The sequence below is a fragment of the Amyelois transitella genome, chromosome 5 (genome assembly GCF_032362555.1).
Source record: "Amyelois transitella isolate CPQ chromosome 5, ilAmyTran1.1, whole genome shotgun sequence".
NCBI lineage: Eukaryota > Metazoa > Arthropoda > Insecta > Lepidoptera > Pyralidae > Amyelois > Amyelois transitella.
The window spans coordinates 9,530,315-9,544,005 of record NC_083508.1 but is presented as its reverse complement, the minus strand read 5'-3'; the positions used below and the strand labels follow the sequence as shown (position 1 = coordinate 9,544,005).

Here is a 13,691-nt window from a genome sequence, read left to right as displayed (position 1 = left end):
GGATTAGATTCATAGAGTTGGTAGTACTTGGCAGGGCTGCGGATCTCGTTCTAGCGATAATGCCGCCTTACACTCGCGTGATTTCGCTTTTAAATCGACTCCTCAAGATAAATACGCCTCCAATTTGGAGCTTCCTTTAAATGGATTTGGAAGTTTGAAGCGAGTAACAACTGACGGTTACTGATAGCTGGACACCGCTTTGTTGCGAAAGTTTCGGACGAAACAGGTATCATAACTTGCGTCGAGGCTTTGAAATTATTGGGCCATGAGAGAATCTCTTGGTATCTATGTTTGAATTGAAATAGGTTTAGTTAATGTTTCTATAGGTTAATAATAAAGTTTCGTTTGTGCCTAAATTAAAATGGAGAAAAACTTAAGTACGACGTGATAAATAAACAGAAAATTTTGTGATTGAGACTGTTGGTCCAAAAGTTTCTATTATGGCATTGTACTCTATATTACTCAATAGTAATATTCAGTTAAAAACAAAAAACTAGCACTGAATTTATGATAAAATCTTAGAATACTTAAATTTATAAGAACTTAGGAATTTTGCTTAAAAATGACAGATTTTTCTCATTACACACATATTCAATGAAAATAATAAACACGTTTCATGTTATTATATATTGTTTTCATTTAATTTCCAACGCTTGAATTATGCAGACTGACAGCATATCAGAAAATCATTGTTTTTGCGTTACGGTGTAAAAATAATCAATGAGCTAATCCTTTATGGATCAGTATAATTTATTGTCTCTCTCGTTTCTATATCGAGGTAGATTTACCGATTGATAATATTGTATTTTTTTTAAAACACATACATATATACGTAAAGACAGAGCCAAAAGATTAGAGATTCCAAAGCCACGTTGATCTGAATGGATTAATGCGGGTAATACTGGTCAATACTGGTGTCGATTTTTTTTCTGTTACGCCTGGCATAATACGCACAGTCTAAACAGCTGGTTCTAGAGACTTGAAATTTGGTATGTAGGTTCCATGTGGTCTAGGGGTGCATTAAGAAAGGATTTTCCTAAATTCTTACAGGAAAGGATAACAGGCTCCGCTCGCGTGAAAAGAGAAATTGATCAATGAGAGTAGTCGAAACTTTAGAAATAATTAAAGGCTGCTAACCGATTTTTAAGCATGCATGAGGCTCTTCTTTTAATAGATGACCCTATATTGGTTTCGCCTATCCTTTTGAGTTTGATAAAAGTATTCAATTATAGTGAATTAGATTACACTGCTGCTTACAAATACATACGCACTTAGCATAACACAGGTACCTCGCTTTTTCTTGCTACAAAATTATTATCACTTTTCTAAAACTTAATAAGGTTACAGAGATTCCTATTTGTGTATTAAAAGAGATGAATCGATTAATACCAATGAAACAGATTAAGCTTGCACGAAAGTAAGCTCGAAACATATGTGTAATAGAATACTAACTTAACGTTTCTTTCTTCCTCCTGGTGTTAGTCCTTAATACTACGTCTTTATATTTTGATAAAGATTATTTTTAAATCAACATAAGTCCTTCATTCAAGTCTGATCATATTTTACTTTAAATTTGAAGTTTCACTCAAAATTATACAAATGAATATACATTAAAATTGACATTCACATACTAAAGTAACTAGGTCATTTTACTAAGCACACACTTAAAATAATTACGTTGCAATTACCAACAAAACTAGTACAAGGGAAAGAGGTACGCTTTCGTATTGATTTTTGCAAGAATAACATGTGAGTGGAAAATCGATAATGCAATAGTTTAACCGAGTTGAAAATAAGTAGGGTAATGTTAGTGCACTGTACCCCTACCGGGACCCGTTCTACGTCACCGTTCAACCCTCGCGAAAATGGTTTAGGGTTGTCAATTCATAAGTACTTCCATATTAAATTAATATAAAGAAGAATTTACTTTTTATTTGCATCGGATAAATTCAAAAACCAAAGAGTTAGACCACATCTTTATGTCTCTTATTTCTCCTGGTGTATAACTCGTTATAAAATCATCTGTCTGGTGAGAAGTTTGGGTTGAATTTTTACCATTATTCTGGATTAGACTGTCAGGTTTTTACACGAAGCTTATTCAAGAGTAATGGAGTCTTTATTTTTGGAAATTTACACAGGAACTTGTTTGTTATTATATGATTTATCAAAGTCAAAAAGTGTCTTAAGGTAGGTTAACCTGAATTAATAGAATAACTTATAGTTATCATTTGGAATACTTGATTGTTTTAATAGTTCAATGCTTGTAAAACAGCTCTTAATAGTTATAAATTTATACAAGTGTATGATTGATAAATAAAAATTAGCACAAACTGTGTAATGAACTAATTGTGGAACGAAATAAACTATGTTTGTTATTTGAAATTACTTTTTAATAAATAAAACATACGTTATAACAAAAAAAAGTACATTTAAGCCAAGATGATGCACAAAAGGTTACCTATTCGTACGAGTACCATGTACGCTCCTCGGTAATTAATACATGCTGATGGGGTAATCAATACAAATTATTTAACGGTAAGTGAATTATTAAACTTAATAGGTAGTTTATATTCTGATTAAATATAAAGTAAGTATTAATAATTTTAAGAAAATCAGTCGTAACAATATTCCTACAAAAAATATATATTGAATTAAGGAAACCTTTTTAACAACCCTACGCTGGCGCCGGTATTTGAAAGAGGGCCGGCACGCGGTGTAACGGTCCCTATTCGCATGGTGAATATCTGATGTATTTGACTAGTGTACTTCAAATATTTATATAACAGTACGTTCTTTCATAACAAAACTTTTAATTTTCGCTTAATAAAGAGATTTCGTAATAGATACGATGTAAAAGGCATTTAATAAATTAGCATTTTATAATAAGGTAGGTATATCTAAAATTATATTATTTATTCAAATAACGCTTTCTTGCAAAAATAAATCAATTAGATTTACCAATATTAATAAAAAAATAAAAGGATAGCCTATAGAAAAAAAAAGCAGAAAGAAGTAAATAGGTATGTTTAAAACTGAAACTCATTTTTAATGTACCATATACATTTTGCACAAAACTATTTAACTTTTTGAAATGGCTCTCTATTCATACATGATTGAATGAAAATAGTAACCAGCAATTTAAGCTTAAAAGAAAATATATAGATTAGGGATCGTAGCAAGTGGAAATCCATAGAACATTGTAGATAACAAGCGTTTTTCATGTGACTTATCTTAAGCTGCAAATCATAAAGGTATTTGATAATACTCCTTGTCAAAATTGCATTTGTACTGTTTGAAATAAAACACAACGGAATTCCCCAAAAACTTGGGAAAATATATAAACGTTGCTCTTTAAAGGTATTTCACAAAAAGATACAGCCCTACTCGCTGGGCTGAGGGTTATCACGGTGTATCGCCCCTCGCACACATCGTTTTGCTATTTTACTTATTACAGGGCCCGTTAGAGTATCTTTGAGGCAAAGACCCTTTTCCGTTTTTTACAATAAAAAATTTACAATTACGAAACGCATTGTAACAGCGAAGCGATGTACGCAATACTAAAAAAATCTAGGGAATGGTGAATTGGGTGGAAGTTTGGTTCTATTGATTCATAAAATGTGGTGATTTAATTAATCTTCAGTGTTATTACTTTTAAATAATGTATGTATAAATAAATAAATTTGTAAGAGAATAGGAACAGTATATTTCCTAAAAAATATATAAAAATAGAACTGAAGTTGTATTTTGTGGTCTTTATCTTTGATTGAATAATGGCACGATTAGACAAGAAAATAAAAAGAAAATATAAAGCATAAGGCGTAAATAAAATTACCCATGTTTAAATTATTTTCCTATATCATATTTCATACGTTATTTCACGCTTGTTGCCTTTCTTTTAACTTTTTAATTCTCTATTGAGAGGTGCTGAGTGATGATTATATTGAAGGTAACCTTATTCTTCTGTCTTTTTCTTTTGTGTTGTTCTTTTGTGCAAAACTTGATAAATAAATTCGAACAGATTTTCTGAAATTCTTAGATTTTAGTACTAAATGTACTAATTCTTAATTCTTATCACATATTTAAGATGTTTCAGAAATAAATAAAAAAAAATATCCTTATTACGACGAAATCGGGTTAATATATGTATAGCAAACAAATAACTGATTAATTGTTATTGATTTTATAAGAGGGTTTTGCTGATTAGATTTGCGTAGCCTTGACGTGTACTATAGTTATAAAACAGCAGCCCTTATATACCTATATGCCTCGAACGAGAAGCGAACTGAAACTCCTAATAAAGTGATAATTTTCTACACTACCAGATATGTAAGTGATCGAGTAACTTCATCATCTGCTCAAATATAAACACACACATACACGTCACGTTTATATCCCTTGCGGAGTAGACAGAGCAAACACTCATGAAAAGGCTGAAAGGCCACGTTTAGCTGTATGGCTGCATGATGGAATTGAGATTCAAATTAGACAGGTTGCTAGCCCATCGCCTACAAGAGGAATCCCAAGTTTTTAAACCTATATCTTCATCCATTATATTCTAAACTTCCAGAAACCATACGGCAAAAAACGCAAAATTATTTCTTGTTAAATTATAAATCATCTAATTAACAAACACAAAATGGCCATGTAAACCCACAAGCTCATGAAAGCAATACGAAAATGGAAAATAACGAAATTGAATGGAATAACGAGTGGAACACAATAAAGGTGTTTGCCCATCAGATACGCGCGGCGTTGGACTGGAAACAATTACCGCCCGTTATCGAGATGTCCTGCACGACATTGAATGAATAGCTTAATTTTATATTTATGGAAGTAATGAAAAATATGTATACGTTTACCTTATACACATGTATCGCGTAATATTTCTTATGGGATTAACGAAGTCAGAAGTTACAAACTGGGAGTTAATAGTTACATTCATAAATACCGCGTCTTTATCTTTTATGAGATGAACAGAGTCAATAGTTACAAAACTGGGAGGGCTATGTTTAGCTGGATTTGAGATTCGAAGATAGTACGGGCTAATAGCTCATCATCTAAAGTAAGAATCTTAAGCTAATAAGCCTTGCTTTTAAGAATATTTGAGTTTGGAAAATATTTAATCTCGATTTTAATTCGGAAATTTCGATGCACCTTGTTGATATCATTGATATAAAGATATGTATATTAGAAGCCTGAATTATTTAAAGTGAAAACTTTCAATAAAACTAAATTAATAAAGAAAAACCTTTCGTATATGTAATTGAATTTTTATATTAGTACGGTTATTATAAATTTTAAAGTTGGACCGATGACCTTGCACGAAAAGATTAAAGATGAAGAAAAATGAAATAAAAAATAATGAAAAATATAATATATATAAAAATTTTACTCGCTCTACTAAAGTTTTGATAGTTGTTTGTTTAAGTCTCCCATTAAATAAGACATTTAAATTGAATTTTACTTCTTTATTCGTTCAATTTTTGGGTGCATTGTTGAAATTATTAGGAATTTCAACAATTTATTGCAGCCATATAAATAATCAAGAGATACAAATTGAAAAAAAAAAACCTTAAGAGCCTTAAGAGATTATAGAATTTGTTTTTGTTGCGAGTAAAGTAATGAGAATAATAACATTACAAATGTTTAATTTCATTAACTGTATTAATTTTATAAGATAACTAGTTAATTTAATTCTAAAATCACATACGCTTCTAAATCACTCGGGTTAGGGATGTCAACATGCCGCGCGACGTCATTACATATTCCGTCTTCTAATAATGCCGCTGTTTGACAACCCGCGCCTCTAATTGCCCTCACTCGATTAACTGAATACGTCACTAATCAACGAACATCACGCATCCTTACACATAATAAACGTTTATGCCTAAATCTAAATATACTACCTATAATTAATACGCAACTTGAAAGCATTTCGTGAAATGGTTTTACGAGCGTGGGATTTGTGCTTTAACGATTTATTTAATTTTTAAATCTTGAAAATTCTTGATATTATCACCGACGCTGTTCACCGCTGAAATAAACTTCCGCATTCAAATAAACGGCAAATAACAACAACGAAATTTTTGATTCAACTATTCGCGCAATAAAATAGTCGAATCGGTATAAAATCAGAGAGTGACTTACCAGACGGGTCGGACGAGGGCCGACATCACTACAGAACCTGGCTCCTCATAACGCACAAAAATGTTTCAGAACACGAGTTCACTAAAATGATCACAGCACAAAAAGGGGCACTTTTTATTTTGTGCGTAGAATTGTCGTAGCACCGTAGCGCGGCGTAGCACACGGCCGCGGCGGAAAAGTTTATCGGCTACGAGTGTGTCGATGCGGACCCGGAGCGCCGCGGTGCGGGTGGCCTGCGACGCGCGATTCGCGGACTACGCGGAGCGCGGCGGCGGAGCTCGGGGCTCGGGTGCGCGCGCACGCCGCCGCCCACGCCGCCCCGCCCCACACACCCGCAACCTATTTATTTCTAGTTACGTAAAATTTACGCGCAATACCCGATACTGCATTTAGCTTATGTTACCATCGCTTCACTGTACATAACGGCAGTACATTAAATATTAATCTTTATTACCCCGTTCTCTGGCGGTGAAAATAAATCCGAATTTACAGAGGTTTTCATTAAAAAGAAATCTGCTTTGCGATTCAGTGGCAGGATATACAGTTTGGGGTTTGTAAGTAAATAAAGCAAAAGCCATACTCAACGGTGAACGTAACGAAAAGCTTTCAAGTGTCAAACACGATCAGTATGAAAGAAAAAAGTGTTTATCGAGTGCCAATCTACTTATTTAACGCGAGACCACTTCGGGCCGGGGGCAGGTGAGGCGTGAACTGAAAAAAGAAGTCGCCGCCGGTCGCCGGGGGCGCCGTCAAATTTGGCAGACGAGTTTTTTAGCCGCAGTCTATGCTATCTATGTCACTTAAGCGAATTGAATAAACGCGTCGGAGGGCGCCTGCTGTCTGTCCCGACCCTCGCGGCCAGCTCGTCTGACCGGAAACCGGTCTCAATCTCTGTTTCCACAGCCATTCATCCCGCGACTGGCTGCGTACTGCATGAATTAAAACAAAAGTTCGATGTCGTCACAGTCAGCTGTTCGCGCCGCGAGCGCAACAGACAATGCGATTAAGATCTACGCAGGACAACTTTCGCCGGCGCCGAGCGGCAGTTAGTTGTTATGAAAGAGAGAAATTTGTAAATTGTTGGCGCCCGAGTTCGCGAACTCCGTCGAACCGGAGTTTGTTTTAAGAGTCCAACCTTGAAACAAGAAGAAAAGTAGTCCTGTAAAACAAAGTTTTGCGGCCGCCGTCGCCGGCGCAAGCGGTTCAAGGATTGTACCCGAACTGTCTGTCTGTACAACTTTACCGATTAAAAGCTCAAAAGCTTCCAAAGTCATTTTAAAAGTTTATCTGCAGGCGGGCGTGGCGCGAGGCGGGGGTCGCGTAGGCTTCGTTATCGCCGCAATACTTTAGTTAAAACCTAGTTTAACTTATTATGAATCGGCGGTCGTCGGCCGCGGCTTCCGAATTAAACTGTCAAAGTGGCGAGTCGAGGCGCGGCTACCGCTGGTTCGGACGACATGTGTTCGCCGAATAGTTGCCAACGTACACACTAAGTTCCTAGACCCTTCGCTACTTTGTTTTACAGCTGTTCCACTTACGAACTATGCCTCGAGTTGGCGCGAGTTCTTGCATGTGTATTGGCGGCACACACCCGCATCCGAATAGTTTCATAAACATAACCCAACTTAGTTTTGGACGACTTTTCAAAGTCAATGCATACTAACTTTCGATGTCTGGGAGTGCGATATTACGATTGGATCAGTTTGCGGGTGACTTTAATGCATTCGTTTGTTGGAAACTTTGTTTTATTGGATCAAACTTCGCAACAAGGTTAAGTACCTATCTTCATTTACTTTGTTTTACTGAACGCTGTTCCTGAAACTAAGTTTTCGACAAATTGTTTTTAACTTTTAATTTTTCCTAGTATTAACTGAAGTTTGTTGAATATATAGTCATATATGTTAAATCAGGTTTATGCATAAGTATACTTATAATCACACTTTTGCATTGTTACTTTTCTTGTTAATAAATTTTTCAGCTACCTTTCAACCTACAAAGCTCTGTAAAAATTTATATGATATAATAGAATAATATGCCGATATCACTTGATGTGATCTGACACTGTATGTAATACTGTTCTGCTACGACGTCGTAGCGGCAAATGCTACGAGTTCATCTGGTAGATCTTGCTACGAAAGCGTAACTGAAGCTGTTTGACAAAACAATTGAAAGAAAATAACATAAACTGCCTAAAATAGCATATTTTTATGCAGCCTGAAAATAACAGTAAAGAATTTATTCTCAATAAAGTCCCTGAAATGTAATTCATTGAGTTAATATTTCATTTCATAATCTGTAGTTGCAATTAGTATAACTTATTTTTCGTCCCCGGGCCAAAGAAAACGAATAATCAGCGTAATTACTGAAATCTGCGTCGGTGAGTCAAACGCTAGATAAAGCTGAGCCCTCGAGGGCTGACCGACCTACCACTTTAAATAGACCTCTCGGTTTCTTCCCCAGTGAAGATGAAGACTATAAAGCGGGCAATTGAAGGAGGTCTGTATTTTGTTGTCGCGTCGTACGTGTTATCTTCCTCCGCCAATAAGTCACGCAATAATTACGCGCGGGATCACGCGTACCCCGCACGTATTTTCGCATAAATATATGAACAAATACGCGACAATTGCTGGCTTTATGGTTCGTGGTAATTGGCGCCCGGGGCCGCTGTTTTACTGTCGCAATGTTTTGGAGATTTTACGTGCCATCCAGATGTATTGTATGGGTTTTGATGGAGTTGTTAAAATTTAAATTAAGAATCTAATCTAGGGCTTCGGTTAGGTGCCTATACAATTTTGAACAAAGTGAATTGAAAGCTCTTGATGCGAAAGATATTTTGATTGTGGAAAATTTTAATGTTCTATTATGAAACGATATTTTTTACTTACAGTTTGGAAGTGGAAGGCCGGAAAAGTTTGTGTGTTATCTGTTCTTCTTCTGGGTTCTGAAACAAAAAAGACAAATGTATCATTACGTTTCTAATTTCCAATTTATGTATAGCCCGCAAGGGATATATATATATATCCTTTGTGGGCTAAACAGGGCCAACAGTCTTGGAAAGCCTGATAGGCTATGTCCAGCTGTTGGGCTTAATGATAGAAGTGAGATTCAAATAGTGACAGGTTGCTAGCCCATCGCCTTAAAGTTGAATCCCAAGTTTTGTCCTATCCCATAGTCGCGTGGTCCTATTCCTTTTTTTTGGTGCCAGAAATCAGACGGCATACATTTACTAAAAACATGTACAAATGTTGCACTTGCTAAGAATCAAACTCCAGATCTCCTGTTTTACGGACCCTATATGATCTAAACATTATTAGTAACAATTTATAAGAAATGCCACTAACACAAACAAACCGAAAACAGTAATTCACCTGAATCCAAAAGGGGTAAACTAATACACAAATTATAGTTTTAAGCTTGAATAGTGCTATTGAATTTGTCGACAGGGGTGTAAAAGGCGGGCAATTATGTAAGCATTCGATATCAGATGATGGCGGGCTGCCGTGTTGACGAAATGCGATTTTAATTGGTGTTACGGCGGTCACACTGTACAGTTGTACAGACAACATTGTAATATTCGCTTGGAAATTTATTTGTTCATTCTTAATTTTAACATTGTCATCTGGCGTCGTCTGGCGATAGTCCCGGTCATTCCTCACCTCTCTTAAGATGTGAGTTACCACGATCCTAGAGAGGTTTTAAATATCCATAGGATTTTAAATACCCTTTCTCAGTGAATATCTATCTCAGTGAATTTGTACGATAACAAAAAAAATTGTATGTTGTTCTTAGTTTTGTGAATTATATCTTGATTTAATACTGAATATATATTAGTAAAAGAAATTTTCACAACTTATTTGGATGACAAAATTGAGTGGATTTCTATATAAATAAAGCAAAAATGATTTTTGTTATTTCCCATACTAAGACCGAAAAGTTGATCAACCAATTTGTATGGGAGAATGAAAATGTTTTTTGCTATTTGTTCTTATGCAAATCTACGAGTTCTTAGTTTAATCGTCCAAACATCCAATTAAAAATCAACATTTGACACTTCAAGTCATCAAATTGAATGAAACTGTTTAAAATAAAAAGCAAGTATCGTGGTATAAGTTTAGTTTCTATCGCTACCACCGGAACGCAGGCCACAGGACGGAACTTCACCAGTTTTATACCATAACACCACAACTATGTGCATGTTATACAACACATTGAAAGCTATATGTTGTCATATCATACACAGTAAAGCAAGTAAGTAGATTGCCTAACCAACACATTGTTGCCCTATCCGTAGATCTTATTCGCTTGATGACTATTAAATTTAAAAACGTTTTTCGCCATATCGTCAGGTTACTTCCTCAACTCTCTGGAGAGGAGCTCGGGGTGAGGTTGTGACCATGAGCCTAGATTGTGTTAAGTAAAGTTTTTACAGGAAGTGCCTCCTTTCTAACCATCATAACCTTTACAGGGGAACCTAACCCATATTATCTCATGATCACATGTAGTATCATCGATGTAGCATCGATTAGTTATGAAACTAATGTAAATAACTCAAAAAATAATCATTGGTACATGGGTGAGCTGGGGATTGAACCGGTGCCTCCCTGCGAATCACGCTTTTCTATTTGGGCGCCATAACCGTTTGACTACAGATACTCACGGTAGAAACAATTGTTTATTTTGTCTTTTGACTAATGAGTGATTACATAATAAACTAAACTTGTACCAAATTAAATGCATGTTCCTTTTTTTTTGTAAATTATATCTCAGCTGTACTCGTGGTGGATGGGCGCCCTTATTCGGGTTACATAACACGGGTCCGTAAATTCGATTTTAATATTGAGCACGTAATGCCTGTTAGCTCTCGGCCGGTAATTGATACGTCCCTCTTAGCATGTCTAATGTCCGTCATTATTTTCCGATTCCAAGGCTTTGCCTTTAAACGGTGGATTATTTAAATCTTTCATTTGGATCTCCAATTAATTTTGGGTTACAGAATGTTTGTTCAATTACTTCTGTTGTTATGAAAGGAATTAGTTCAATAATGCCTTAATAAATTCATACTATTTATATAATCAAGATTTTTTTATTTGAGAGATTAAGCAGGGGCCTGCGAAAACTAGTACTTTTTTACTGATAGTAAACAATTAAAATAAAACCACAATATACAAGTGTGAGCATTCATTCACTGTGTGTTTATATATAATACTGTGAAATGTATTACTTAAAGTGTCTTGATTTCACCCCAACTGTTCGTATTTATGAATCTCGTCACATATTGCCATTATAAATAATGCACGTAGTACGACTAAATCATAGGTAATCGCGACGACACCAGTTACCTACACAATTCATATCCAATACAAATATAAGTACTGGCGAGAAGAGCGTCTTGCGACAAGCTTATAACTACGTGGAGTTTGCGCCAGATCTTAAAGGCAGCAGTTAGTGAGGTTAAAACAGCATAGTTAATAAAACCTTCATTTGTGCAAAATGAATTTGATGAAAAATTTACATTAAATTAAAAAAAGAATCATTTAAAGAATTTACATTTTCAATACCTAGAGTTTTGTTATATTTTTATTAAATTTTAAGCATGTGTTACGAGTTACATTAATCTTGAATATTTTAGGTTATATAATCTAGAACATGTTAGGAACTTTTTGTATTAATAAATAAATATATACGGGACAAATTACACTGATTGAGTTAGCCTTGAAGTAAGTTCGAGTCTTGTTTTACGAGAAACTAACTCAACGATACTATATTTTATAATAAATACTTATATAGATAAACATCTAAGACCCAGGCCAATTAGAAAAAGTTCTTTTCTCATCATGCCCTGGCCGGGATTCGAAATCCGGGACCTCCGATGTCACAGACGAGCGTACTACCGCTGCGCCACAGAGGCCGTCGGTATTAATACAATACATATCAGTCCCATTGCATTAAACAGCGTAGGTTAATTAAATGTTTGATATTCGTATAGGAGTTGTTTGAAAAAAAAAGAAGGTTAGAAACACAGTGAGAAGAAGTCTTTTATTAGCTACGAGCTTAAGGAATACACAGAATACATTTTTTATGTAACTTCTATTCGGTTCCCAGCTCTTCTTCCCCACACCGCAGAGATTATGGCGGCACCATCAAATATGCATAAAAGCCGTAAAATGGCACACTTAACCGCCCCGTTGTCACCTGCCGGCGTCTCAGACAGACACGCAGACGGTGTAATTAAAAATTGCGTTACATACATACATTTGCATAGAGATGAATTGGAATCAGTCTTGAAAATTTGAATAAACGTAACACTGAACTGAAATCATGCCAAGCATGCATAGCATAACCATATCATGTACCTTTTATTCCACTATTATTCCCGCCAGGCTTTTTAGATTTAGTGAATTATTACAAAACAACATCGTATATTGTTCTGGGAGTTCGAATATGTATAGAAATTTCATCTTCATAGTCGAAATTAAAACAAAGAATTGATAAGATAAATTATTACTATTAACAAATACACATATCATGAGATAAACTCCCGGGGAAACAGAAGAAAATAGCTAACTAACTGGATAGTACTCAAATGCTACGTTTAGAATAGTTAAGATTTTATCAATATCAAAATCCCAAATTTACCCTACTTATAATTGTTTTATGCTCTTAATTTTTAAAATTTGATTACATACTCACAGAGAAACATCTAGAACGAAGTATGTATATCATTATTATGATGACATTAACTTAAATATCGAACAACTAAAGCCAGGCCTAATGAACCCACGTTAACAGTAGTGCACATCTACAATCCCAATACAGAAATCATCTTCCTTCATTACACTGATACTAAATTTAAATTAAGAGCCCCGTTGTGGAACACATTTGGTGCAGAGCTATGTATCTCACTTATGCGGCGCTAAAAAGTATTTCGTGTTATGTATTTGAATATAGCGGGTTAGAATCCCGACCAGGGCATGATGAGAAACGAACTTTCCTTCGAACGGTCTTGGATTTTTATCTTTAATATTATTTATTATAAATATAAAGTATGGTTAAGTTAATATCTCGTAACAAGTTTCGAACTTACTTCGAGGCTAACTCAATCTGTGTAATTTCTCTCGTATACATTTATGTATTTATTATTATAAAATTTTGTGCAAATATTATGTCTTTATCTTTTATGGTGTTGATAGAACTAATAGTTTATAAAAGACTTGAAGGCCACTTTATACGTAAAAAAATCCATTTATTCAGTTGTAAGTAATATCGATTTCAAGATATTTTTTTGATGAATATAATAATATGCATAAACGCAACGAAAATACGATGCAACATTGCGGTACATTTGATAGTACGAATAGGGTACAAAATAATTTACTTACAGAAGTGAAGGTTTATGAAAACTATTCTATAAAGACCGTACACGAACAAAGTGTTTGTTCCAAAAAGAAAAATATAAACATTTGAAAAACAAAATTAATTGCAGTTTTGTTTAATACATTATAGTGGGTTTTAACTTAATTAATTTTATAGTCAAATGTTTCTTT

General features: G+C 34.8%; 2 protein-coding genes across 2 annotated transcripts in view; both read right to left on the bottom strand.

Annotated features, from left to right (window-relative positions):
* Positions 1-13,691, bottom strand: part of LOC106134523 (ATP-binding cassette sub-family F member 3) — a 434,240-nt gene that overhangs the window by 45,866 nt on the left and 374,683 nt on the right. The window lies entirely within an intron of this gene.
* Positions 1-13,691, bottom strand: part of LOC106134481 (uncharacterized) — a 101,978-nt gene that overhangs the window by 22,506 nt on the left and 65,781 nt on the right. Inside the window, exon 3 of the mRNA XM_060954852.1 lies at positions 9,033-9,088. Within this exon, the coding sequence (XP_060810835.1) occupies positions 9,033-9,088 (56 nt within the window). The remainder of the gene's footprint in view (positions 1-9,032; positions 9,089-13,691) is intronic.